This window comes from Temnothorax americanus, unplaced genomic scaffold (genome assembly GCF_048541705.1).
Source record: "Temnothorax americanus isolate GAGA-0224 unplaced genomic scaffold, ASM4854170v1 Scaffold61, whole genome shotgun sequence".
Lineage (NCBI taxonomy): Eukaryota > Metazoa > Arthropoda > Insecta > Hymenoptera > Formicidae > Temnothorax > Temnothorax americanus.
The window spans coordinates 616,430-643,225 of NW_027509762.1; the positions used below are offsets into that span (position 1 = coordinate 616,430).

Consider the following 26,796-nt stretch of genomic DNA (forward strand, 5'->3'; position numbering starts at 1 on the left):
ATTAAATATTTAATACAAAATTTCACAGATTTGTGATATAAATTTTAAATGTTTTGAACATGTGTTATAATATCGTATAAAGATAGGAATAACGAACAATTTTATTTGTTTGACACATAATTTATTTATTAAAATGGAAAAAAATCATTAGTTTATCAGAAAAACACATAAGAAATTGGGTAAATCGGAAAGATAAAAAGAAGTTAAAGAAGAAATCCATAATATTTTATTGTTTACAATATTTATATAAATTTATTCTTAATACATAATTTTACTCTCTAAACCTTTATTAAAATTGAGTAGTAATTCAATCGCAGTTCAATGTGCTCTGTAACACTTAACAAATTTATATACTCCAATAAATCTTTTTCAAAACGTTAACGAATTTTTTTTATTTTGGCAAAAATAGTATCTTATCTCATTTCACCACATACTTCGCATATTTATGTTTTATATTTATTAATTGACCATCTTAAATGTGATTGTAGATTTAAAAAGACACTCTATAAAAGCAATCGTTGTTCAATAAGTCTTTTTTGCAATTATGATGTATATTTTATAAAACGCTTTAAAAAATGTGATATATCGCGCTCTCAATCATTTCAAAAGTAGAAAAAATACCTTTTTACAATGCGCAATTCTAAAAATATATGTACATTCTTATATATCCACCCACCATAATAATTTATCATTTTTTCATATTTATGTCAATATTCTATGTACGATATGGAAGATAGAATACGATATATGTATAATATATGTGAAAAAGATATAGAATAGGTACATTATTTATATATTTTTTCGTATTCTATATTCATATCTTTTTATACTATATTATTTTTGTATTTTTTATTCTATTTGTAATATAAAATTCCATAGACTGTACTTTTCAACTAATTCCCACATAGGTATTTTCAGGATGTATATCACGTAACTCCTAAAAAAGAAATAACAAATATATATTAAAAATAATAAAAAATATGTAATTAAATAAAAAATAATGTTACAAAAATGTGCAAATTTCTAATTTGCATACTTTTTTTTTATTATATTAGCAATTTTTTCTAATTTTATTATATTCTTCAGTCTTTTTTCTACCCTTATTTTATATAATTCTTTAAAATTTGATTAATTAGTTCTTGAGTTACATACGTTAGAATTTGTTAGGAATACGTACATACATAGAAACCTAATAAAGCTGAGTCTAATCGACCAAATCTTAAAGCATTCTATAAAAAATAGGAGTAGAAAAGACTGAAGAATATAATATGGAATTAGAAAAGTTGCCAATAATTAATATTAAATTGCCAAAATTGAAAGATGTTGAGACCTGAGCATAATTATTTGCTTATAATTGTTTGGCTTCCTCATTTAGAAAGCTTTTTAAAACTTTTGAAACTTTAAAGAGGAATTGAGACTATTTAAGCTATCTAATGACATATTAATCATTACGATTATTTCGAAGATATAAACGTTCAAGTGTGACATATTTTTGTTGCATTGTCGACAAAAACGTACGTCTACGTCAAAAATTTGGTAATAAAAGCCAGGCGCAGTAATTAGTACGCGTATATAACTTATTATAATAGACAAATTAAATCGGATCAACATACGTTTCGATCTTTTCTTTGTGCCATCTCTTCAGTGCATAACATTAATAAATTGTAATTCAAATTACATCGATCGGAGTTTAACGCAGTCAAATGGTTAAAACGGTTTGACTGCATTAAATTCCGACCGATTTAATTTGAATTACAATTTATTAATGTTGCGCTGAGGATAAAACCCAAAGAAAAAGTCGAAACGTATGCTAATCCTATTTAATTTGTCTATTGTAATAAATTATATACGCGCATTAATTATTGCGCCTAGCTCTTAATGGGCACGGGTACACCGGGACACCTCAAATTCAACCTAAAGTCTGACCTGAAGCTAGTTTCGGCCGCTTATCAAATGTTTACAGCAAGCGGCCTAAATAATTTAGGTCAAATTTGAGATATACTTATAACGTAGCCAATAACGTTAAAAATTTGGCAATGGCTAGGTTTACACCCTGAATTAGGTCTCAAATTCGACCTAAATTATTTAGGCCGCCTGCTGTAAACATTTGATAGGCGGCCGAAACTAGCTTCAGGTCAGACTTTAGGTTGAATTTGAGGTATAGGCCGCGGCCTAAATGTCCCGGTGTACCCGTGCCCATTATTTGATTTATTCAAGAGAGCCTTCATATGTTTTTATTTTATTGAAAAAATAATGTATTTGTGTGTATACAATTGTAATTATATGAAATTATATTATTGAATCAATAAATATATATAAACTTATTCATTTTCTTTTTTATATCAAATTATAAGAAACTTGTATTCTGTATTAAAAATATTAGAAGCCGTATAAGAAAGCATTTAAAATTTTTTTGTAAATTAGATGTAAACATTAGAACATTATGTTTTATGTTACTTTTAATAGAAAATTTCATGTCATGTAAATTAATTAAAAATTAGAGATCACATGATATTGTGTCATAAAATAATATTAAACAATGATGGCAAAAAGTTTTGCCTGTTTTTTCGTCCATTTTTTGAACCTCAAATTTCAAACTTTTTTTATGCCAATTAGTACTATATAAGTTTCTCTGAGATTAATATCCCATCATATAGTACTAATTGACATAAAAAAAGTTTGAAATTTGAGGTCCAAAAAATGGGCAAAATTTGCCACCACTTTTTGAAAAAAAATTTTTAATTAAAAAAATTGATGTAAATTTGTGTTTTATAATCTTTTTCATAAACATAAAATTTAAAAACTTAGAATATAAATTCTTAAGGCACCATTCATACAGAATAAAACATTTAACATACATGCAACATATGGTAATGGCTAGTTTTTGCTTTCTCTCGTTCCGCTTCTTCTTTATTAGCTTCTCGATTTGGTAATATCGGTAATCCATCCATATTCAGCGGGCCAAAGGTCCAACCGCCTTCTCCATCAAATTTCAATAATAACTTGTGATATTTAGCGAGCGATGCTACTCGATGAGTGATCGTCAACAGGGTGATTCCTTTTTTCTTTGCAGTTTCGTACATTATTCCTTCAGCTTCGAGGCTGACAGCGCTTGTGCATTCGTCTAACAAAGCATACTGTGGAGCATGATAAAGAAGACGCGTCATTGCGAGCCGTTGCTTCTCGCCTCCTGATAGAGTAGAGTCCCAGTCGCCGAGAGTATCGAAGCCTTCCGGTTCTCGTTCCACGATACTTCGTAGGTCCACATCATCTAACAATTGTAACAGCTCTTCATCTGAGCAATTCTCTGACCTGCAATAACATAAAGACAATGTATAACATTTTTCTTCATATATTAATAAAAAAAATTAAATCGCGTGTATAAAATTTTATAAAAAATTAATAATTATACTTAAAATATATTATAAAATTTACTATAAAAAATTAATTAATTGTAATTTAATTAATTATATAACTTATTATAATTTAATTAAATGTAATATTAGGAGTACAAATAAGTTTCCTAGTTTAATTGAAATCTATTTTGGTTATCTCTAATGTGATTAATTATTAAATATATATATGGACCCAGAATGCGCTGGATAGATGATTTGATCTCGTAGGCAGCCCACTGTCATATACGGCTTTTGTGGGATATAAAATAGGGCAGGTCTGCCATGTTCGGAAGAATTTATTTCGGCTGGTCTGATGAGAGTTCCATCATAAACGGGCCAAAGACCGGAAATAACACGGAAGAGAGAGCTTTTACCGCAGCCATTGGGTCCAGTGATCAAAAGATGATCGCCTGGCTTTATCTGTCAATTATAAATAAATATATAGATATAATGCATACGCATATACGTGCGCATGTAAAATAGAAAAATAGATGTGTATCTATCATATTCTATCAATTTGATTGTAATTAAAAAGCAATCAAAATGAATATAAAGATAATATGAAATATATGACAGAAATAGAATAATAAAGATAATATATTATTATATGTAATTACTAGCTGGTTACCCGGGCTTCGCCCGGAAGTCGTTTTTCTTAAGGGGTCATCCCGTGTGACGGCTTCAAAAAATCGATTTTTTTTGCATAAATCTAATCTAGAGCATGCATAGAATATACTGGCAAAGTAATTTTCCGAAATTCGAAGTCATTGAAAAGTTACAGCAGTGAGAAGGTAAGGTGTTTAAGCACGCAGTTGAGCGCTCGGCGCTTTCAAACGCGTTTTTCTCAAAACTGTATTTTTTAAACTGGTGTCCATGATTTCTCGAAAACGGTTCAATGGATTTAAATAAAATTTGAATGGTAGATTCAGCACATGTGTGGCTATCGCGGGAACTAGAATTTTTCAAAAATATTGAACCGTTTTCTGTCCGCATAAAAAAATAGTCGCAAAAAATCATGTTATTTTGAGTTATAATTTTTAAAAGCATGCAAAAAATTAAATTTTTAATATTTTCAAATAATCCTAGTTCCCGCGATAGCCATTTATCTATAGATTAAAATGCAATTTGGCTTTTTTATTTCAGATAAACCAGTCTGCCGGAATCGTGGACACCGTTTGTCTGCTTTTTTTTTACATGGGTGCCATTCCAGTGATGTAACTCGCCATCGACGCTATATTTTCAAATAAAAAAATTTACACATATAGTTTTAGATGTAATAAATATATATAGTAAAAATTTAGAAGCTCTGTATTTTTTCATTTCGCTGCAAAAAAATGCAAAAAAACCTTAAAAAAAACGGTCATCACACGGGATGACCCCCTTAAAAAAACTTCATTTATGTTTCAATATCCTTATTGTGAACAAACATAAGGAGTATTCATGGATTAAACATGTCGTAACCAATCTTTTTCTACTCGGTCAATTATTTCCTGAAAAATTGGAAAAATTTCTGATACCGGTTTCTAAAAAGATCGATAACGAAAAATTATACACTTTATGGCACTCCCCGAGAAATTCTACTCCTGTTTTATATACAATTCTTTAAGATTCGGTCAATTATTTCCCGAAAAATTGGAAAAATTTCGGATAGCGGTTTTAAAAAAGATCGGTAACGAAAAATTATACACTTTACGACACCCACCGGGAATTATTTTCGGTCAATTATTTTCCGAGAAATTGGAAGAATTTCGGATACCGATTCCCAAAAAGATCGGTAACGAAAAACTATACTCTGTAACACTCCCCGGAAAATTCTACCCCTATTTTATGTACTTTTAGTAAAAATTCGGTCAAATAGTTTAAGAGTGTATAAAGAACATACATACATACATACATACATACATACATACATACATACATACATACATACATACATACATACAGACATTCTATTTTATATATATAGATGTATACTCCGTCCAACGAGAGATTAAAGCCCCTTGCACAATGTCAGGCAACAGGCAATAGGAACAGGGAATACAGGGAATAGAAATCAGAAATCATGTGTAAATGCAGAATAAACAGTGACACAGGCAATAGACACAGAGTTTCCGTCATGTTGGAAATTCTGTGCCTATTGCCTGTTGCCAACTAATCATAGCATTCGAATTATTTAGGTTGTAATTAACGATTTTTTGGTTATTTCCTGTTCCTATTGCCTGTTGCCTGGCATTGTGCAAGGGGCTTAAGAGTGGTTTTGCGTCTAGGCGGGCAAAATGGGGGTAAAGTCCCTAGAGCCTGGCGTATATCGTGTATATGTAAATAGATGTTCTGTGGGCGGAGACCTGCGCGAGACGGACGAGTTTTCGTCCGATCTATTCTCAATCTCTCATTAGACGGAGTATAGAAACATAAGAATATGTAATTATATATGTATAATATAGGCTACGGTCAACGTGACACTACAAATGCTTTGAAGCGTTCTTCTTCTCTTTCTTTCTTTATTGAAAGAGAAGAAGGACGCTTCAAAGCATTTGTAGTGTCACGTTGACCGTAGCCATAGTCATGTATATGTAACAGAAGCCGTAAATATTGTACCTACGGATGTCTTTTTTGATATTAAATATTGGAATATAATGATTCTGTAATATGTATGTAAAGTTCGTGATAACTACTTACATGGACTGTTAAGTTAGGTACAATTATTTCGCAATTAGGCGTGACTATCGGTACATTGATTAGACTTATACTGCCGTCCGTGCTTTCGCGAACAATTCCTGACAAACAATAAAGTCACGTATAATGATTTTCGTAGTAAAAGTATAAAAGACGATGAGTATATATACGTATAACAAGTAACTTATTAACATCACTAATATTAAATGATTAATATAAATATTTTGTTGAAATAGAGAAAAAGGGGAAAAAGGAAGAGAGTGGGGGGAGAGAGAGAGAGAAGGAAGTGGTAAGGGAAGAAGAGGGAGAGGGAGAGGGAGAGAGAGGGAGAGGGGGAGAGAGAGAGAGAGAGAGAGAGAGAGAGAGAGAGAGAGAGAGAATTGTATTTTTCTTGGGTTATGGAGTTTCTTAATGTTTTGTGAATATTATGATATAATAATTCTGTAATTAAGTAAGTAATCTCCGTGATAATCAATTACTCTTATATTAAGATATGAAAACTAAAACAATTTTTTAATAGTTTAATAATTTTATCATCAAATCATAAATAAAAAAATTGTAATTTTATTAAAATTAAGGTAGGCGTCTCGCTACGTGCTAGTCATGTGACTGTTTGTAGATTTTCACGTTCAGAAATATATTTCAGGCAATTTTTGCTAAGAAAAAAATAATTTTATGAATTATGGTGTAAAATTTCATACGTGACAAAGTATGTTACTTTTTCCAAATTATGTGATCATGCGAGTCGTCGAGAAAGGTTACAAGTGAGAAAAATACTTTTCGATTGAATGTTGACAATTACTGAGAAAGGGTTTCAAAACGCATGACAGGGGTGTCAATCACTATCCAATTCGGCTAAGAAAGACGAGCCCCATAACCTGCAACTACAATGATTAGCCAGGCGGCGTTGCCAAGTCTTCCCAACCTCACTTCGACCAAAAAATGTCTGCTCGATTACCGCATTTTCACTAAAATAAACTAAAAAATTAGCAGCGAAATCTCCGGTAAACTATATATTTTATGGTTGCATCAGATTCTTCGAAATCTAATGTACAAAAAGCAATGTTTTTTCTCACTTCATCTAATCGAAAAATGCAAAAATATGTGATTGAAACCGTGATAGAGCCTTCTTTTTCTGGCCGTCTGCATGAAGTAATGCAAAAGTTGTGATTTTCGAGAACGATTTTTTAGAGTAAATAGTCGGTAAGGAGCCACAGAAAAAATCGACTGCAAAGCTGATCATATAATTTGATATAAAATCCGAAATCGAAAACTTTATCTAATACATGCCCTGACGAGACGACTACGACCTTAAAATAATTAGTAACTTTAAATATTATGAAATATGCACTAAGGTAATGAAATCAGTTTTAATTATTTAAATTTTATTGTGTTGCCCTAAATATTTTGATTTACCTTTTATTATTGGAGTGCCGTTACTAAATTCGATTACTTTTTCCGTGAGTTGTTGAGCGTTACCGTTTGGAATGGATCTCGATGGACTGCTGGTAACAATGTTCCTCTTGTATTTGCAGAGCGCAGCATCCTTAAATACATCTAGCATTTCGCTGACGCGCGCTGCATACCCCGCTAATGCGACTAATTCCTATTTTAATAAAAATTAAATTGATATTTAGCTTACACTTACACGCGTATCTTCAAAGACTTTAACTTTAACTTTCGAATTCATTCTTTAATGTCAAAACATGCAAGATTAAAAAAATTAACAGGAATTAAAATACGTACTTTATAAGACGACATAAGTCGTTCGACAGCATCTGCTCCAGAGCTCAAAAGATTTTTTGAAGTGGTCAGATATCTTGTTCGCTCACTCACACCACCTAATTAGTAGATGTTGGTAAATTATTATATTTGTTTGTAAGCTATTGTTAAGATTTATATTATAATTATTTAATGCTATTATTAACTTTTTCTCTTTCCTTTTGTTTTTTTGTACAGTGTATATAAAAATAATATAGTATAGGAAAAAAATATAATTCATATAATATAATTTTTATACATATATAAAATTAAATAATAAAAATATAATATAGAATTAAAAAAACTTTCTATCAATCTACACAAACTACTATGACATTATTATTGCCTTTTTTGTATACCAGATATTCTGTTTAAAAATATTAATGCTTGAGTCATTGTACACACCATCGCCATCTGTATTAATCATCCCGCTTCCCGATGATGCAGCCGTGTTATAAAGCAACGGCATTGCGATAACGAGAAGTCCCGTGCCAGACCACAAGTACTTCATAAGAAACTGTTCCAGCATCACGTACCACAGTTTAACAGCGAGAATACGATGCAAATGCATTACCAAAGACTTATAAGCGGAGCTTAGATAACGATGTTCTGTATTGTGACCTCCATAGAATGCAATTTCTTCTGCATGTGCACTGATACGAGCATGCGCTTCTCTTAATTTCCCACGTCGCGTTGCTTCTTCAGCAACCAGTTGGCCGAACTTCGGTGAAGCAAAACGCAGAACTTGTCCGGTTAAAGCAATGACCGCTGCCGCTAATAGTGGACCTAGATAATAAAATATAATAGTAACAAGAACAACAACAATAATAATAATAATAATAATGATGATGATGATGATGATGATGATGATGATGATGATGATAAAGACTTTACAAGAAAAATTAAAAGTTTAATCTATAATAATTTATAATAATTTAATAATATGTATATCCAAATAATCAAATCGAAAATAAACTCAACAGAAATTATAATAAAATCTGCTAACAAAATATAATAGCAGATTGACTGCAGAACCTGCGGTTTCTGAACAAAATCTGTGGCATTTCATATAATCATTTAAATATTTTAAATAATTCAACTTGCTCTATCTCGGAAATTATTCCGAATCAGATACATGTATGAACAACAGCTCACGTGCGGATATACACAAAGAATAGAATTTTCGAATAAGGCACTATTATTGACCTTTGACCTCCCATATCTCGGAAACTGTCCATTCTTTGACCTCGGGTCCATTATGACTTTTGATCAGGACGACATAAACTACATCATACTACAATTTCAGCAAATTCGACGGGAGGCCAATTTTCCCTGTGATGTGTGCGGGGTCCTTTATGTAATCATATATAAATGTTTTTATATATGGAAAATTTTTTACTAAGGGAACTACCACAACTGTCCGGCTCCGATTTGAATTTCCTTTAAGTATGTTGTTAAACACATAAATCCATGAGACACCTATTTTTTTATAGGCGCTCTAACCCATCTTTAGGGGGTGAAACACCAAACACCCCTTCGAAAATATCGGTTTTTCTCTTTCGGGCCAAATATCTCCGAAACTATAAGAGATAGAAAATTTTTCCTACCCTCAGTCTTGTTATTATTTCTTTGACATTTACGTTTTTCTATAAATAAAGATTATAGACAATTTTATTCAAAATTCATTCACTTATAATAAAATTATTTTATAAAATTAAATCTTTGAGAAATGAGCAAAAAAATCACTATATATTTATGTCGCAGCGCTACACTTTGTATTTTTCACTCATTATACACATTACAATAATGATATTCGACAAAAAAATGTTTCAAACATAATGAATTCTTGCACCAAGAACATCTTACTGCAGCTATATTATCACAACCTTCGATATCACATGTTGTTGAACTGTCATATAAACTAAAGTGTACTGGATTTTCAAATTCTTCTGGTCTTTCGTTCGTATAACCACTTTTAAACCACGAATATTTAAATAAGTTGTGATATCGTGGGGATGACAATTGATTATGTATCAGAGATTGCAATTTTATTATATTATTTCGTTCATGCAAATTTATATTACTTTCCAATAGTAAAACAGTATTTGAAAACCTTTTAGCAAAATTTTTCCAAATTCTAAATCCATAAACATCTAATGGTTGTATTTTTCTTGTAGTACCTTTCGGTGTTATCATAATAGTAATAGATTTTCCTGGAGGTGTTAAATCCGAAATGATATTAGGGCAATGCCCAGTCCAGGAATCGATAAGAAGAACGCTACTATAGGACCAATGTTTGGAAAATAAGCTTTTTTTAACCACATTTTAAAATGATCTGTAAGAAATATATAAATGTTAATTTAATAGCTCTTTTATAACTTTTATTAGATTGTTAAATAAAATATAAAATAGTTATAAACGGAAGTATATACCTGATGTCATTTTACCAGATTTTGATGTTTTTACAATAACATTTGTTGGTTTAAACAAGTTTTCTTCTACTCTTAGTCCAAATCTACCAGTAACTTCTTTTAATACAATAAATAAAGGTGACAGCAAATTGCCATTACAGGATATTATTGGTTGTACCGTGTATGAATGGGTGAAAATTTTTCTATCTCTTATAGTTTCGGAGATATTCGGCCCAAAAGAGAAAAACCAATATTTTCGAAGGGGTGTTTCACCCCCTAAAGATGAATTAAAGCGCCTATAAAAAAATAGGTGTCTCATGGATTTATGTGTTTAACAACATACTTAAAGGAAATTCAAATCGGAGCCGAACAGTTGTGATAGTTCCCTTGTGAGTAGTTGGTCCGAAAATGGTGGATGGTGTGTCAAATTCTTACTTGAAGAATTTTAATTTTTAATACTATTATCTCTTACTTTTTTTCTTAGATCTCTCTGTACATATACATATATACAAAATAACTATGTGTATAACAACGACAACAGAGAATAATAATGACTTTGATCAAATTCCGATTAGCTTAATCTTAATCAGTAATTTATTCAATCAGTAGAATTGCTTAATGCAAAATTTCTAATTATTAATTTATTTAATTCTCCCAAATCTAATCTTTCTTTCCATATATTAAACAAGAAAAAATTAATTATTCTATTTATGTTAACAAAATAGCATAGATATTGCTTAACAAGTTAATCGTTAGTTAAGTCCTATTTAACTAATCGGAGTTTAGTCATTAAAAAAAAACATTAAGATCTCACCTGGTATTGTTTTCGCGCCCATTTTATGTGAAAATGAAATAAGCGCTATACCGACTAAAGCACAGTCTAGCAACGGTTTTGTTAAACTAGAATATAGATGCGCTACGGAACTGGCTAGCTCTGATAAGTCATCTGTCAGTCTTTGCTCGGCCCCGCCAAGCCTAGTGTCTAAAGCCGATACCCTATAATAAGTCTGTTGACTCAGGTACATCTTGTAGGCATGCTTCACCAGACGCTCCCTGCATAAATAATCAAAAAGTTAAATTCTATTCTACAGGATTTTCCATCTAACCTAAATAAAAGGAGATTTCTATTACTTTTAATAATTAATATAGCACGGAAATGTATAAAGATGTTATTTTTATTATGTAAAAAGGAGGCAACAATTAATAATACGCGTTTCTTTATTAGCAATAATGCAGCGTTGCCAATTTTGTCTTAAAAAAAAAGAACGAACGATTCAAATTGCGAAAACAATGATTTTGACAAAAAAATGTTTTATTACACGGATACTATATTTCACATAACATTGTATCATATTTGAAAAAAAAAAAGAAGAAAAGTAATATTAAAAAGACAAAGATAATATTATAGGGGCTGATAATTTTCTTTAAACAGAAAATATCATTTTTTGTTCAAAACATTTTTAACATTTGAAATGTTAAAAATATTATTAAGAGATGATTAAAAAACACATTTAACACGCATACACGTTTAAAACATGTAATGTAAGATACACTATATGGAATATATAGGTACATATATATTTTACATGTTATTCTACAAAAATATATTCTGTATGCAGGATATCTGATAACAGGTATAACACCCGGGTTACAAGACAATTCCCATAAAAAGAGAGAGGATAGGGTTGGCACGAACGAAAATCCCTAGGTAACTCAAATCCCGTCGTGGATAGGTAGAAGGGGTTAAACTGAATAAAAATTCCTAGAGACTCCTAGAGATATTCTTGCCACCTTTGACTAGAGAGGATACGGCCTTAGAGGCGTTCAGGCATAATCCCACGGATGGTAGCTTTCGCACCACCGACCGCTCAACCAAGTGCGTGAACCAAATGTCCGAACCTGCGGTTCTTCTCGTACTGAGCAGGATTACTATCGCAATGATTGGTGATCAGTAGAGTAAAACTAACCTGTCTCACGACGGTCTAAAAAAGTTCTTTACCATTTTGCGAATTTTGCAATAAATAACAAGAAATTAATTGATAAAGATCTGCGGCAAGAAGAGATAGGTCAGCGTTTATAGTTACTATGTGTGCGGAAGTTCAACGTCACGCGTCATTCATGCATAGCCGTTGCTGTTTATACTATAGAGGTCTCTTATTCCTAATGCCTCGCCGGCGCGTGTAGTAACTAGGCTGTATCTTCTCGTCGAATCGTGCGGACGCAGTATTGATTCGCCGTATTTTATTAATTTATTTCTCATTATTTAGTGCAAAAATCGCCATACAATATAGGATTTATCTATTCTGTTTAATTCTATTTTTGTTTAAACGGTTATAAAACCTGCTTTGTGTCTATCCACGGCGAGTGTTACACCTATTATCTGTATACGTAAAATTTTTACAATATATATTTGACCCATCTAGTGTGTTAATATAACTTGTACATTTAATCTTAATTAATAAAAATTAATGACATAATAAGTAATGACATAAGTAATAACATAAATAAATATTACTTAATTTTCTAAAAATGTTAAAATGTATAAGAGTATAATTTTTGCTTACATTTTGTTTTTATCTTTTGTTATAACAGTTTTATACATAACAGTTATTTCTTTATAGTTTATTAAAAAAAATAAATTTTGCCATCATATATATACAAAAATTAAAGTGATACTAGATACATCGATTAAAGTAATTAATATTTTACGTGGTTAATATTTTTCCAAAAATCCGTTTTAAACTTTTTAAATCTATATTAAACTTTTAAAAAAGTTAGTTTTAAACATACATATATTTAGAACAAAATATATGTTTAGAACAGTGCAATGTTTAAAACATATCTTAAACATTTGTTTTAAAAATAAAATTTAAATTATTTGTTTTAAATATGAAATTTAAATCATAACTATATATAACAAAGAAAGTATAAAGCAAGTGTAATTAATATACAGGCATAAGATTTTAGATTATAGAAAAATATAGAAAAATATAATATTAAAATATATAATTTTGGTGAGTGTGCAATTTGTGACACAATAGAGAGAATATGCCACTTTACCGTTGCATCAGTGATGGATTTAGAAGTTTGTGGACCCCGAACAATATGAAGCGTGATTCAACAAACTGAAAGTGTCTTTCGGTTGTAAAACAAAGAAGCTGATTAAAGGTTGAGTGCAAATTAGTTTATAAATATTTATTCGTTATGCCATCAAAAATAAAATCCAAAATAAATTAAAATATTCAAAATTTCTGCTGAAAATTGTCATCTTAATAATCACAGTTGACATAAATATCTATGTATTTATCATTCTAATTGGTTTTTTCATATTTTATAATTTTACATTTTTTACACTTTTCTGAGAAAACTTTTTCATTAGAAAAATTTTCTTACTTTCAACTGCATTTTTGCATTTTGTTTACCAATTATTTATTTCTTTTTTTCTTTCCAAGCTCATTAATTTTCTCTTTCTAAACTCTAAAAATATATAGGGGAGACCGCGACCGTGACCAACGGAGTTTAGTGAAGTTATGTGCCATGTTGTGATTTTCATTGAGGCAAACGTGTTTTCAGAGGTCAAAAGTAAAATTTTTTGCGCGTTGAAAATTTATAATATCTTAAATATTAACGTGTCTCCGAATCTCAAAATAAGTGATTCTAAAGAGTAATGCATGCTGAACACGAATCCAGTGAAGTTTTTTTATTTTCATTGATTTCTAATATTTTATGAGCGACCATATTATGGAGGCTGCTTTCGGTGAAAATCAAAGTCAAAGAAGCAGCAGTGGTTGGATTCCGGCGAGGACTTGGATGCGTGTGCTGAGAGATAACAGAATAGAGCTGACGAGAAACGTGCGAGCGTAGGGCACATAAGTGTGTGCGCTTTTCTTGTAATTATTTTCCGCCATCGTGTTTTTAATTAATGTTTTCATTTTTCTATTAAAAAATAATTAATAAAATGTATCCTATCATTTTTCATGATTGAAATTATAAATTTTCATTTAAAATTCAGTCCGAGAATGGAGTGACGACTCCGGCCCGGCAATTTTGACATTTGAATTTTTGCACCTTTGTCGTTTTCACTCTATACCAGTTGAACAAAGCGACGTAGACCAAGAATGCCGGTATAAATTTTGTAGCCAAGGGTTCACTCTTTACAACGGTATACCACATTTTACTAAAATTATTCGTTTTGTTGTTAACAATCGGCACCGAAAAAATAGTGACGACTTTGCCCCGGTCTCCCTTCTGAATATATACCTAATATATGTATATCTAAACGCAAGACATAAGATCGGAATCATAAGATTCACATTCCTGTTTTAAAAAGAGAGAAGAAACATCTAAAAACCTAAAAAAGAACTCATTGTCAGTCATTTATTACATGTAAGACCTTCAACGTTAAGACGTAAAAGAATAATGCTATTGTTTTCCCACACATAAACACACACACACATACACAAGAGAAATTGACATACGGACAAATTAATATAATAAGAAAAGATAAATATTATGGCTAGAATATTTCTTGTACTAAATAACTTATTGTAGAAACATTATTTAAAATTTTTAATAACAACACAAATATATTTTAAATGATCAAGTTAGATGAAATATTCTCTATATTTAAACAACACACAAGTGATATTCGAATAGGTATACTGTATTTATATTTTATATTGAATGTATGGTGGATATACTCAATATATGTATATTGAGTATATATATATATATATATATATATATATATACATATATATATATATATATATATATATATATATATATATATATATAGAGAGAGAGAGAGAGAGAGAGAGAGAGAGAGAGAGAGAGAGAGAGAGAGAGAGAGAGAGAGAGAGAGAGAGAGAGAGAGAGAGAGAGAGAAAGAGAGAGAGTATTATCCCAGCTTTATAGAGATTTGCCGCTTGCCAAGATAACTTATTGTTAGATAATTTAAGTAGAGGGAATATACAGGGTGGGTCATTTTAATTAATCCACTTAAATATCTTAAAACTCGTAAAGGACCTCGTACAATACCGATGGAAAAGTGGCCCCAGTCAAATTGGTCCAGCCAAGTTTTATAGTATGATGAAGTTCAGACTGTCTTGATCAAAATTCTCAATGGCTGCAAGTTCAGAAAATGCCCAGTTTCCGAGATACTTGGTCTCAAAGTATTGAAATCAACGATGGCGGTTCATGAATGAAAGAAAAATCATCGTCGATTTCAACAGTCTGAACTTCATCATACTAAAACTTCAGCCAATTTGACTGGGGCCACTTTTCCATTGGTTTTGTGCGGGGTCCTTTTAGAAGGAAACTTTTTAGACAAAAATTGTTCGGTGCGGTGAGGGGGTCATCTGATTGTGAACTATATTTTATCTTGGATCAAAATTAGATTGTTGTAAATTGATTATTGTAAAAAAATAGTGAAAAAATATTAACAAAATTTTCTTATATTTTACAGACGCATTAAATTTTGCAAAGGGCAAATGTTAAAATTAATATTATTATTCGATTCCTTTTATTATTCTATATTCTATAAAAGTATCAAGGTAAAGTCATCAAAAAGTAAATACTTTACGAAATATTTCAAATTTTATATTAAAAATATCATGATAAAATTTAAAATATCTCAGAAAATTTTTAATAAAAGTTTTTTATGTTTTGAAAATATTTCGACATCAGCTACAAAAATATATGATAAAAGATAGAGGAGTTTCTATTTGAAAAAATAAAGTTGACCTTGAAATAGTGCTCTGACCTTAATCCAAGATTAAATAAAGGTCAACATCAGATAACTCCCTCAACACTGAATAACTTTTGTCTAAAAGTTTCCTTCTAAAGCTTATGGGTTTTTAGATATTTAAGTGGAATAATTGAAATATAGCCCACCCTGTATATACATTTCCTTTTCTTACGCATGCGCAATTGTGTGTTCGCTTGGCGATCATAACCAAAGACTGCAGGATGAGTGGCTGCCGAAAGACATATACGATTGCGCATGCGCGAGAGAAGAAAATATACCCTTTGCTTCTCTTAAGCCTGATCTACAATGTGCTCTTTGCTTTCTGTTTTTTTGCTCTTAACCTGTTTGCGACTATCCCGTATTTCGCAATTGCGTCGCGTAACGCGATGTTTTTTGTTCTCTGTCGCCTAAGATAAAAATTGACGAACTTCAGAAGAGACAAGAAACATCACGTTACGCGACGGAATTGCAAAATACGAGATAGTCGCAAAGAAGTTAAGAGCAAAAAACAGAAAGCAAAGAGCACATTGTAGATCAACCTTTAATATAGGCAAAAACAAGATATAATACTCTATCTATATGTAATATATCTATAAATCACATCCAAGCAAAAATTTTTAATATCCAAAAAGAACATTGGAAAACATCGATTCCAAAAGAATAGACAACCTTTATAATGATAGAAAATATCAATTGATAATTAATTGATAAACTCATGATAAACTAGTTCGAATTATAACTAATTTCTAAGCGTTATTAATATCATTAGTAATTTTTTAGTAATGTATTATCTAATCTTTATAAATATTATAAGTTTTAAAAGTTTGTTAAAAAATGCAGATTTAAAAAAGAAACCACAAATATATATATATATTTATAGAAAGATATAATATATATATATATATATATATATATATATATATATATATATTAATAGAAATATATTTAATGAATAAAATGTATATTAATTAATATACAACCTATTCTAGTGTACACACGCGCGCGCATGTGAGTGATCTACTCAAACATTCTATAAATATGTTATATATATATATATATATATATACTAGAAAATATATATATATATACATACTATATGTATATATATATGTATATGTATATGTATATGTATATGTATATGTATATGTATATGTATATATATATATATATATATACATATATATATATATACTAGAAAATATTCTGAATATATAAAATATATATACATAAAAATAGAAGCATTCTTAGTATAAATTCAGTATATAGCAGTATGTGTTCTGTGAATATTCAAAGAATATAAAACGTACTTTTACGATATTTTCAAAATCCTTAGAGCCAATCGATAAAAATTTACATAGCTGCATAACCATATGCATAAAGAAAATTATTTAATCGTATTTTTACGTGCGTCCGTATATGATAGCAATATGATTAAATAATTTTCTTGAATTTTTATATGGTTATGGAGCTATGCAAGTTTGTCTGGGTAGATCCTCAAAATCTATCTGCCTAGAAAGTTTTGCCCTTTTAGTTATATTCCCTATATCTTAAGTCTCATTTTCTCTCTATTTTTCTCTAAATGTGCATCTAACTCATTTTAAGTATAGGAAATGTAAGAAGATACCTATAGAGACGAGTCCATTCTTTTTATATTATAATATCAATATAATGGCGCTATTTGAACTTTGTTCCTGTTTTCTTTTTCTTCGTGGTTTTTATATCTTTAAGGTAGCTGTCTTGCGATAATACAATCCAACATTTTATACTATAAACTAAATCGACGTCAACTCAAAATCTGACTATCTACGGTTATAGGCTGAAAACTTTTGGATAGTTTTGTCCCTCACACATAGAACAAAAAATTCTTTTATTTTTCGCATCCAATCGCTTCTTTACGTTGAAAAATCGTGAAAATTGAGATCTGTTTACTATTGTATTTCTAAAACTAAACAGTCAATAATTTCAGGGTTTTTTTACTAGTATTTCTAAAATGTCCTTCTAGTAGTACACATCAGTTTTTCATCACTTTCTTGTTGTTTATTTTAATTATTAAAATTCAAAATACGAGATTTTCGTATGATTTGTATATATGCAATGCATGAAAAAAGTGCAATTTTTGATAGCGATTATCTCGTGTTCGGGATTATCTCATGTATGGTCAATTACTTTTAAATTGTACAAACGTGTAGATACCATATTTATTAACGTATAGTTAAATTTTCAAATATTTCTTGTTAATTGCAATTTGCGAGACAACCTTAATGTAGAACCTTAAATAGTACAAGTTGAATGAATTTTATGATGCTACCTTGAAGAAAATAGTGGAAAAATTGGAAAAATAGTTGGAAAAATAAAAAAAGACAGTTAACAAGCGTGATGCGGTTTGACATGTACGTCAGTATCTCGACTACAAAGTATGAAAAAGAGGATCCTTATTGTTCCCCAAGAAAAGGACGGATACAAGCATTCACTCATCCACGTCAAAGAAAGCACCGAGAGTAGCAGGAGCGTACCTAAAGCTAAGCGCCAGCCGGCCCTCGAGATATCTGATGGCGGAGTTGACGAAGGTGGCTGGTAAGGCGATGGCGAACCATCGCGCGAGCATTAAGCCAAAGCTGCCTACGTCGCGTAAAACTATCCTCTTGACGATCTGACCCTCCAGTTCGGCTACATACACCGACAGGAAGGTTCTCGCCAGTAACATCAACGTCGCGCATGCCAATAAACCCATCTCTCGAGTACGCCATCCCGGCACCATAATCTTCAATAACATCATCAGCTGTCGGAAAAAATCGCGATCCAATCCGACTGATAATCTTTGTTTTCCCCCGCCACTTCCGACGGAGTTGTTATCAAGAGAATTATTTCGTAGAACGGCATTGCTTCTATTGCGTTTGGAGTGAGATTGTTGGCTTTTCTTCTGGTTGGATTGTTTGAGGCGAGTGAGGATGTGCGGATAGGTGAGTTTGAGGAGATAAAGCGCCGTAGCTGCGCCGGCGACCCCGCACGTCAGCGTCTCCTGTCGCACGCCGTAGCGCGCGGACGCGCCGTCGATCAGCTTCGAGAACACCGACGACATTCTTCGTCCGCGTGTCCTCGTCGGGCGGAAATTGGCAAATCAGTAAATCCCAATAGCGCGCATCCCGCGCTATCACGAAAATCACGATAATGACGGCGATAACGACGCATCTACGACTTGACTCCGCTTCGCTGCGCTTCGTTACTTCGGTCCACCCTTACTTTAGACGCGAGCGAGAGCGCCTGTTTTTCGATTGTGCACACGCGGTTACGTGAACGCGCGCACGCGTGACCGCTCAGGCCGGCCATCAGCTGGCAACTGGCAACTAACGCTTTACTCTCCTCAGTCCTCGCGCGATACGCCGCGATGGAGAACCCACGTCATATCCCCGCAGTTAACTTCGTTCTCGCGCGTGGCCCTCTCCACACGGCCTGTCTTTAGTTCTCGTTTCAGTATTAGCACTTCGTGTTGGTAAATGAGTTGAACTCTCTTATATTCGCTCAATGACACGTAATCAATCGTTCTGATTTGAATAATAATACGCGATTCATGAATCAGCGTTAATAAGCAGCACAGAAATTGCTAGAAAGTTATGAATTTTCACATGAATTTATTGATAAATTTTAAAAATTATCGAAACATTTGAAGAATTTAAAAAACTTTAATGTTGTTAAAATAGTTAGAATTGTTTTAAATTTTAATTTAGGAGTGTTAGGAGGAGCTTTAGGAGTGTTAGTTTTATGCTAATCTTAAAAACTCTGAAGTTTTTGAAATCCAATACAATCAAATTATATTTGTTTTAGTTTTTCTCTATTTATACATATATGATGATTCAGTATATTCAAATATGTACAGAATACTGAAGAAATGATAAGATAGTTAGATATAATAATGTCTAATTTTAGGTACAATCTTAGGAAGTCTAATCTTAGGTATAATAATATGCTACTCAATACTGAAATGATTATATGTAATTCTTTGATATCACATTATTATCTTCTTTGTGTGCTTGTTCAGATATATTTTTATAATAATGTTATTTAATTTTATATGCATAATTTATCACAGATCTATATGTATACATATACATATATACATATAATATATACGCATATATATTTAAATTTAATAAGCTACCCGCTACAATATAAAAAAGGAAAATTAATGAAATGTTTATTTTGTTTATTTTGTGGCATTATTTGTATCTAAAACTTAGTAAGAAAAATAATAAATAAAATTATTAAGAAAATAAATAAAATGTATTTTATCTTACTTAATCTACTATTTTTTAGTCGCAGTTGGTTATGCTCTTTCTCTATATTTGTGATAAAATTAGTAAACAAGTAATAAAGCAAAGTGTAAAATGTGCAAAAATATGAAAGAATACGGATTTCTCGGAGCAATTCCTGGAGATTCAACTGCCTCTTGCACTTAAATGCATTTAGTTTTTATCTATCTGCAACAATTACTCGTATATCGTGCTATCGCAAGTTCAACACTCTGCAGCTGACAGCATCTTTCTCTTTCCTTGTTCAGTATATTTTATTAGTTTATTATTTAGGGGCATTATATACGCGCATGTTAAATCGATTGCAACACAAATATGATTGGTTTTATATAACCAAATGCTATAAAAAAAATGAAATGAACATTTTTTAATTAAAAAATTTGAAAGATAACAGTCTGCATATACTATAGACGCGTGAACTAGAAATCTTTTTACTGATGCAAAATTGAATAATTAATAAGAAATTAATATAATTATTATATTTGTAATGTGTGGAAATTTAATATTATACACACACACACACGCGCGCACAACAGAGAGAGAGAGAGAGAGAGAGAGAGAGAGAGAGAGAGAGAGAGAGAGAGAGAGAGAGAGAAAGAGAGAGAGAGAGAGAGAAATGATGATGATGATGATGAATGTCGTTTATTAGCTGCAGTAGCTACATCAAAAACATTACAAAAAAATATATATGTCCATAATACAAATACAATTAACTACATACTATCACTAACATATCTAATTTCATTCCATTACATATTTGTTTCTCTCTTTTTCGCTATAATATACCTTGTCAACTTCTTTCTAAAACTTTGAATTCTTTCATCACTCTTTATCTCTGTGGGTAACGCATTATACATTTTCAACCCTTCATACATTAACATTTTTTGCTCCTCACTATTCTTACATCTACCTACATATATATTACTCACTTGTCTAGTACCAACTCCTCCTTCGTGTTGCACTACTTCTATTTTTCTCCGCAAATATTTCGGACACAAACCTTTCATAATTTTATACACAATTACACAAACATTATATTCTATTCTTTCCTTAATTGACATGAAATGCAACGCTTCCAACATATCAACAATTTTTACTCTTCTATTACACCTCAGAATAATTCTCATACCTTGATTTTGTAGTTTCTGCAAATGTTGCACATTCGTTTTACTAATGCCCACCAAGATTGACCCACAATAATCAAACAACGGAGCAATTATTGCTTTATATACCACACATCTCATATACGCTGATATATCCACACTAATTCTTCGCATAACGCCTAACCTTGCTCCTACTTTTCTACTTATATAATCAACATGCTTCGAGAAATTTAGGTTCTTATCAATTATTATTTCTAAATATTTAATTTCCGTCACTACTTCTAGCTCCTTACCTCTTAGATTAACTTTTAAATTTTCCTCATTAACTTTCTTTCTAACTCCTCTTACTAACATAACCTTGGTTTTCTCCACATTTACACATAATTTATTTAATTTTACCCATTCGTCAATTTTCTTCATTTGTTCATTTAACTTATCATTAATTTCCTCAATTGAATATCCTGTTGTGTATGTTATTGCATCATCCGCAAACAATCTTGTTACACAATTATCACCAACAATCTTCACAATATCATTAATATATATTAAAAACAATAACGGTCCCAAAACTGACCCCTGCGGAACCCCTAAATCTACGTTAATAGCATCCAATAATATCCCATTAAACTTCACTCTTTGACTTCTATTTTCCAAATAACTTTTAAACCATTTCAACACTACTCCATTTATCCCATACCGTTTTAATTTCTTAATCAAAATTTTCCTATCAACTACTTCAAAAGCTTTTTTTAAGTCCAAAAACACTACACCTATTATTTTTCCTTCCCCTATATTTCTTTTCCATTCCGATAGAACCTATTGTAATGCAGTTTCACACAAATGCTTTATTTTAAATCCCGATTGACATTCTGTAAACAACTTATTTTTTTCAAAATATTCTATCATTGTCTCTGCACTATTATCTCCAAAACTTTCTCATATACCGGCAATTTATTTATAGGTCTAAATTTTTCAATTTTATTCGTTCCTCGTACCTTAGGTATTGGAACTACACACACACACACAATCGCTTCTTTCCATTCATTTGGAAACACTCCTGTCTCCAATGATCTATTAAATACGTAACATATTTTTTCAGCTGCTACTTCAACTACACTTTTCATTACCTCTACATTTATACCTTCTTCTGTACCTGCTTTATTCACTAATTTCCGTACTATTTTATATAATTGTTCCTTCTCAATTTTTTTAAACACTTTCCAATCACTGTCACTATATCTTCTGTTCTCTATATCATCTTCCACCAGATCCATACTACCTAATCTCCTAATACTATCGATCAAATATCTATTAAATATATCCGCCATTTCCTCAACTTTATAAATTATTCTATTTTCAAATTGTATTTCTATATATATTCTATATTATTTCTTTTACCTTTTATATATCATTTCCTTTTTAACACACTCCACATACTCTTAGGACTTTTCTTATTCTTATCGAGATGTTCTTCTAAATAACTTCTTTTTGCCTTCCTACACATATCAACAGTTTTGTTCCTCAACTGTCTAAATACTTTCCAATCCTCTTTATTTGGGAGAGAGAGAGAGAGGGAGAGAGAGAGGGAGGAAGAGAGAGAGAGGGAGAGAGAGAGAGAGGGAGAGAGAGAGGGAGGGAGAGAGAGAGAGGGAGAGAGAGAGGGAGAGAGAAAGAGGGGGAGAGAGAGAGGGAGAGAGAGAGGGAAGAAGAGAGAGGGAGGGAGGGAGGGAGGGAGGGAGGGAGAGAGAGAGAGAGAGAGAGAGAGAGAGAGAGAGAGAGAGAGAGAGAGAGAGAGAGAGAGAGAGAGAGAGAGAGAGAGAGAGAGACTATTTGCGTGTCTTATTACACATGTTCTCCGGGGCGAAGCCTGGGTAACCAGCTAGTAATCTTATATAATCATATATGACCGTATAAGATATTATCCGGCCAAAATTAATATATGAGCATATAAGACCGCTTCTTATATGAACATATAAGACATTATAAGGTTTTTTTTCCCGGGGAGAGAACAATTAATATAAAAAAATAACATCATAAAAATTTATTAAAATAATTATATATAAATGTACATATCTTGTGATTGATAATATATATGTATATATATACACTTCTCTTTTTAATATTATAAACAAATGTATACAAATATATAAAATATATATATCTTTCATAAATATTGTCAATAAAAATGTTCGCGAATTGATAATTCCTGCGACGATTAATTGAGCAATATCTACGTTAGCTGACGGACTTTATTTTTATTTCTCACATCAGCAATAAAATAAACCGATAATATATCATCGAGACCCATTATCACGTTGCACTTTCACACTTTAAGTATATTATATATATAGAGGAAAGTTCCCTATTATGAGACAGGATCCTAATATGAGATATGTTAAGCTAAAAAGGCCCTATATAGGCCCCATCTGTTGATCCCACCATGAAAAAACCCCGCCATCTTATATTAGGATTCCTATCTTATAATAGAGGACTTTCCTCTCTCTCTCTCTCTCTCTCTCTCTCTCTCTCTCTCTCTCTCTTTCTCTCTCGCTATATATATATATATATATATATATATATATATATATAAATATATATATAAATATGTATAGACTAGCTTGTGTGTGTAATATAGAAGATGTAAGATTAACGAAAGAATTTAGGAATAAATTGTTTGTTGTAAATGTATATGTTGTAATTAATTATAATATAATTTATTAAGCATTGAATACGTGTTTACTTAATTTACGTATTTATATTTTTCCTGTAATTTTGATGAAAATATGTTTATAAATCGTGACTATAAAACCTTGAAACTTGTTAAAAAAAAGATCAATGCTAATTTCATGTATATATGTATATTCAAACATGACGTAACATTTAAACAACCGTTTATAATATATGTCTGAATAGCAAATTTAACTCGATAGGCTCAAATACATTATGCGTGAAATTAGTCAATATCATACATATTTATATAAAATCTTTTTTAAGGAGAATCGAGTGGGCACATTCCTTTTTATAAGATTTTGTATGGCAGAACGTACTTTCTGCGCAGATTTCATACTTTGTCGACTATATTCGACCAGTATATAATTACTCTCACTTTCGAAGAAAGTAGCTTCGTAGGTAGAAGATGGCCGTGTGTAAAAGATATGCGCGCCATGAAGAACAGAAACTTAATATTTTTTATTTTGATTTATTTGTTTAAAATTGTTCAAAGTTTATAGTACTAACGTTAATACTGTTATTTTTAATGTAATTTTGTTGTTATTTGGAAATTTGTATTTAACATATTATTAAAAGAAATAAACAAATATTTACTTTTTAAAAATTTTAAACAAATAAATCAAAATAAAAAATATTAATTTTTTCCCTTAATTTTCTCAAACAATCTGTTTTGCTCCTTATTTTCAAATATATTTTTCAAAAAATATCAATTATTTACATTAAATTTACAAAATTGATGATAAAACAAAAAAAAATGTCATATTAAATCGAAAAGTTGACATATTAAAAACTTCATAACTCGGAAATACTTCTATTCCAAAATTGAAATTTTCAGGGTTGTTTAAAGATAAAATGAAGTATATTCCCTGAAAATTTCAAAGGATTTCGAGTTGAAAGAAAAAAGTTCTGGTTATCTGAAAATGGCAATTTTTCGAAAATCGATCGGCTTTAGATGGCCATAAATTAACGAAATAAAAGCAATGAAGCAAAAAGTGGGTAGATTTCTTCAGAGTATACCTGAACAAAAAATATCAGCTGCTGATCAACCCTCTACTTCGAATACTGTAGATATGACAGCATTTCAAAAATAGGCAAAATTTCTCTAAAACAGTGGTTTAGTTAGCAGTTCGCCGTGAAGCCGGACTTGAGTGTGAACCAATGACCAATTTTTTCCTTAAAAGTAGAGAGTTTACAGAAAAGAATGCGGCCTCAAACGAGTCTCTAAGTTATATAGAAGCTGAGATATAAATTTTTGAAAATGACTAAAAAATCGACTTTTTTCAAAATTAAAAAATTCTCCAGCGGCCGGATTTGATCGAATCGGGCTCAAATTTTCAGGATTATCTCCTTTTCTAGTGTACTTTCGAGAAAAAAATCGGCATCAATATCGGTGACCCACTACCGCAACCTTTGGTCGAAAAGTAATGGATCTATGTATATATATGTATATATGTAGGTCTGGAAGTATGTTCCGGGACTTTTATTTTTGATATCGGTATATTCCGGGACATTTGGCAGTTTCCAGGACTGTCCTGGAAAAAATTGATGTCCTACGGCATTTTTCGGGACAGTTTTTTGAATCTGATTACATATATATGCGTTATATTCCAGAACTGTACATTTCAAAAAACGTAAACAGTCCCGGAACATACCTCTGGACCTACATATATATGTATATATATGTATATGTATATATATGTCGAATATTATGGCTGCGTTCCGATATTTATTGACAGCAACTGTCAGTACTGACAATCTATGGTATACGTAACGTAAAATATAGAGCAATATAGATTTTCAGTACTGACAATAAATATCGGAATGCAACTAGTAAAATAATTAGACAGTAGATATTTCTTATTACATAAGTGCCTTCTTTCTTTTTTCTTATGTATAATTAGATATAATGTCGAGAATATATGATCTGCATGTTTTATATAACTACGTAATATAATAGCCCGGAAGGTAACGACACAAATAAAGTGTCAGCGATGTGATTAGTCTTGGAACAAAGTAATTTCTCTTGATTTAATAGTGTTGTTGATGAATTACAGAGTCTGGCTGCGCTGTCTCGCTAGAATGGGCGTTGCGGCGCCTTTGATTTTGTCGTAAAAACACTTATGTTGGAAGAATTTGATTAGTGCTCAGTTTTTATATATTTATTGTTTTCTGTATGAAGAAATGTTTTAGAAGAGTCTGGCATGCAACTGATACTGGAAAATGAATCTGGCACGATCCCAAAGTCGTAAAAAGTTGATTTGTAGAATCATTTGATTAGAGCTGTAACTTGTCAAGATGGTAGTTTAAATATATAAAATTATAAAAAAGTAAGTCTGGCTACTTGTACTGGCTGGAAAATTGGTCTGGCACCCCATTTAAAGTCGTCTGCACGAGCGCGCCAGTAGCTCGTTACCCGCCGTATCTCTAAATATTATTAACGCATTACTCATTGAAAAAGATTTTACTTGTCCAAAAGGAAAAACGTAAACGATTTTGTGCTTATTAGTAGTGGAATGATGTGTAATTAATTATGTAATAATCAGAAATAAAGTAATTTAAAAATAAAACTATATTTTAAAGTAGTCAACATTATGCAAGTATACGTTTATAAAAAATCAATTAACTTTATTTATTTAAATTATTAATTTATTTTTTTATCTGGAT

At 31.1% G+C, this 26,796-nt stretch overlaps 1 protein-coding gene and 1 pseudogene across 2 annotated transcripts; both read right to left on the bottom strand.

Moving 5' to 3' along the window:
- Nucleotides 1-203: 203 nt before the first annotated feature.
- On the bottom strand, nucleotides 204-19,408 carry Abcd (ATP binding cassette subfamily D). Its single transcript, XM_077420874.1, has 9 exons — nucleotides 18,506-19,408; nucleotides 11,058-11,296; nucleotides 8,238-8,618; nucleotides 7,818-7,912; nucleotides 7,488-7,677; nucleotides 6,075-6,172; nucleotides 3,589-3,815; nucleotides 2,859-3,312; nucleotides 204-937 (listed from the first exon to the last, which is right to left on the bottom strand). The coding sequence occupies exons 1-9, from the start codon at nucleotides 19,069-19,071 to the stop codon at nucleotides 890-892; spliced, it is 2,298 nt and encodes a 765-aa protein (XP_077277000.1). The 5' UTR covers nucleotides 19,072-19,408; the 3' UTR covers nucleotides 204-889.
- Nucleotides 8,625-11,051, bottom strand: LOC143905459 (uncharacterized; annotated as a pseudogene). The gene is made up of 2 exons (XR_013259202.1): nucleotides 10,265-11,051; nucleotides 8,625-10,167 (listed from the first exon to the last, which is right to left on the bottom strand). The product of XR_013259202.1 is annotated as an uncharacterized LOC143905459 (transcript).
- Nucleotides 19,409-26,796: the final 7,388 nt, after the last annotated feature.

Coding starts and splice junctions, on each gene's coding strand:
- Abcd (XM_077420874.1), bottom strand. CDS start 19,071: ATGTCGTCGGTGTTCTCGAAGCTGATCGACGGCGCGTCCGCGCGCTAC. Junction 8,619..11,057: donor GGGCGCGAAAACAATACCAG/GTGAGATCTTAA, acceptor TTTATTATCTAG/GTCCACTATTAGCGGCAGCG. Junction 7,913..8,237: donor GATTAATACAGATGGCGATG/GTGTGTACAATG, acceptor TCTACTAATTAG/GTGGTGTGAGTGAGCGAACA.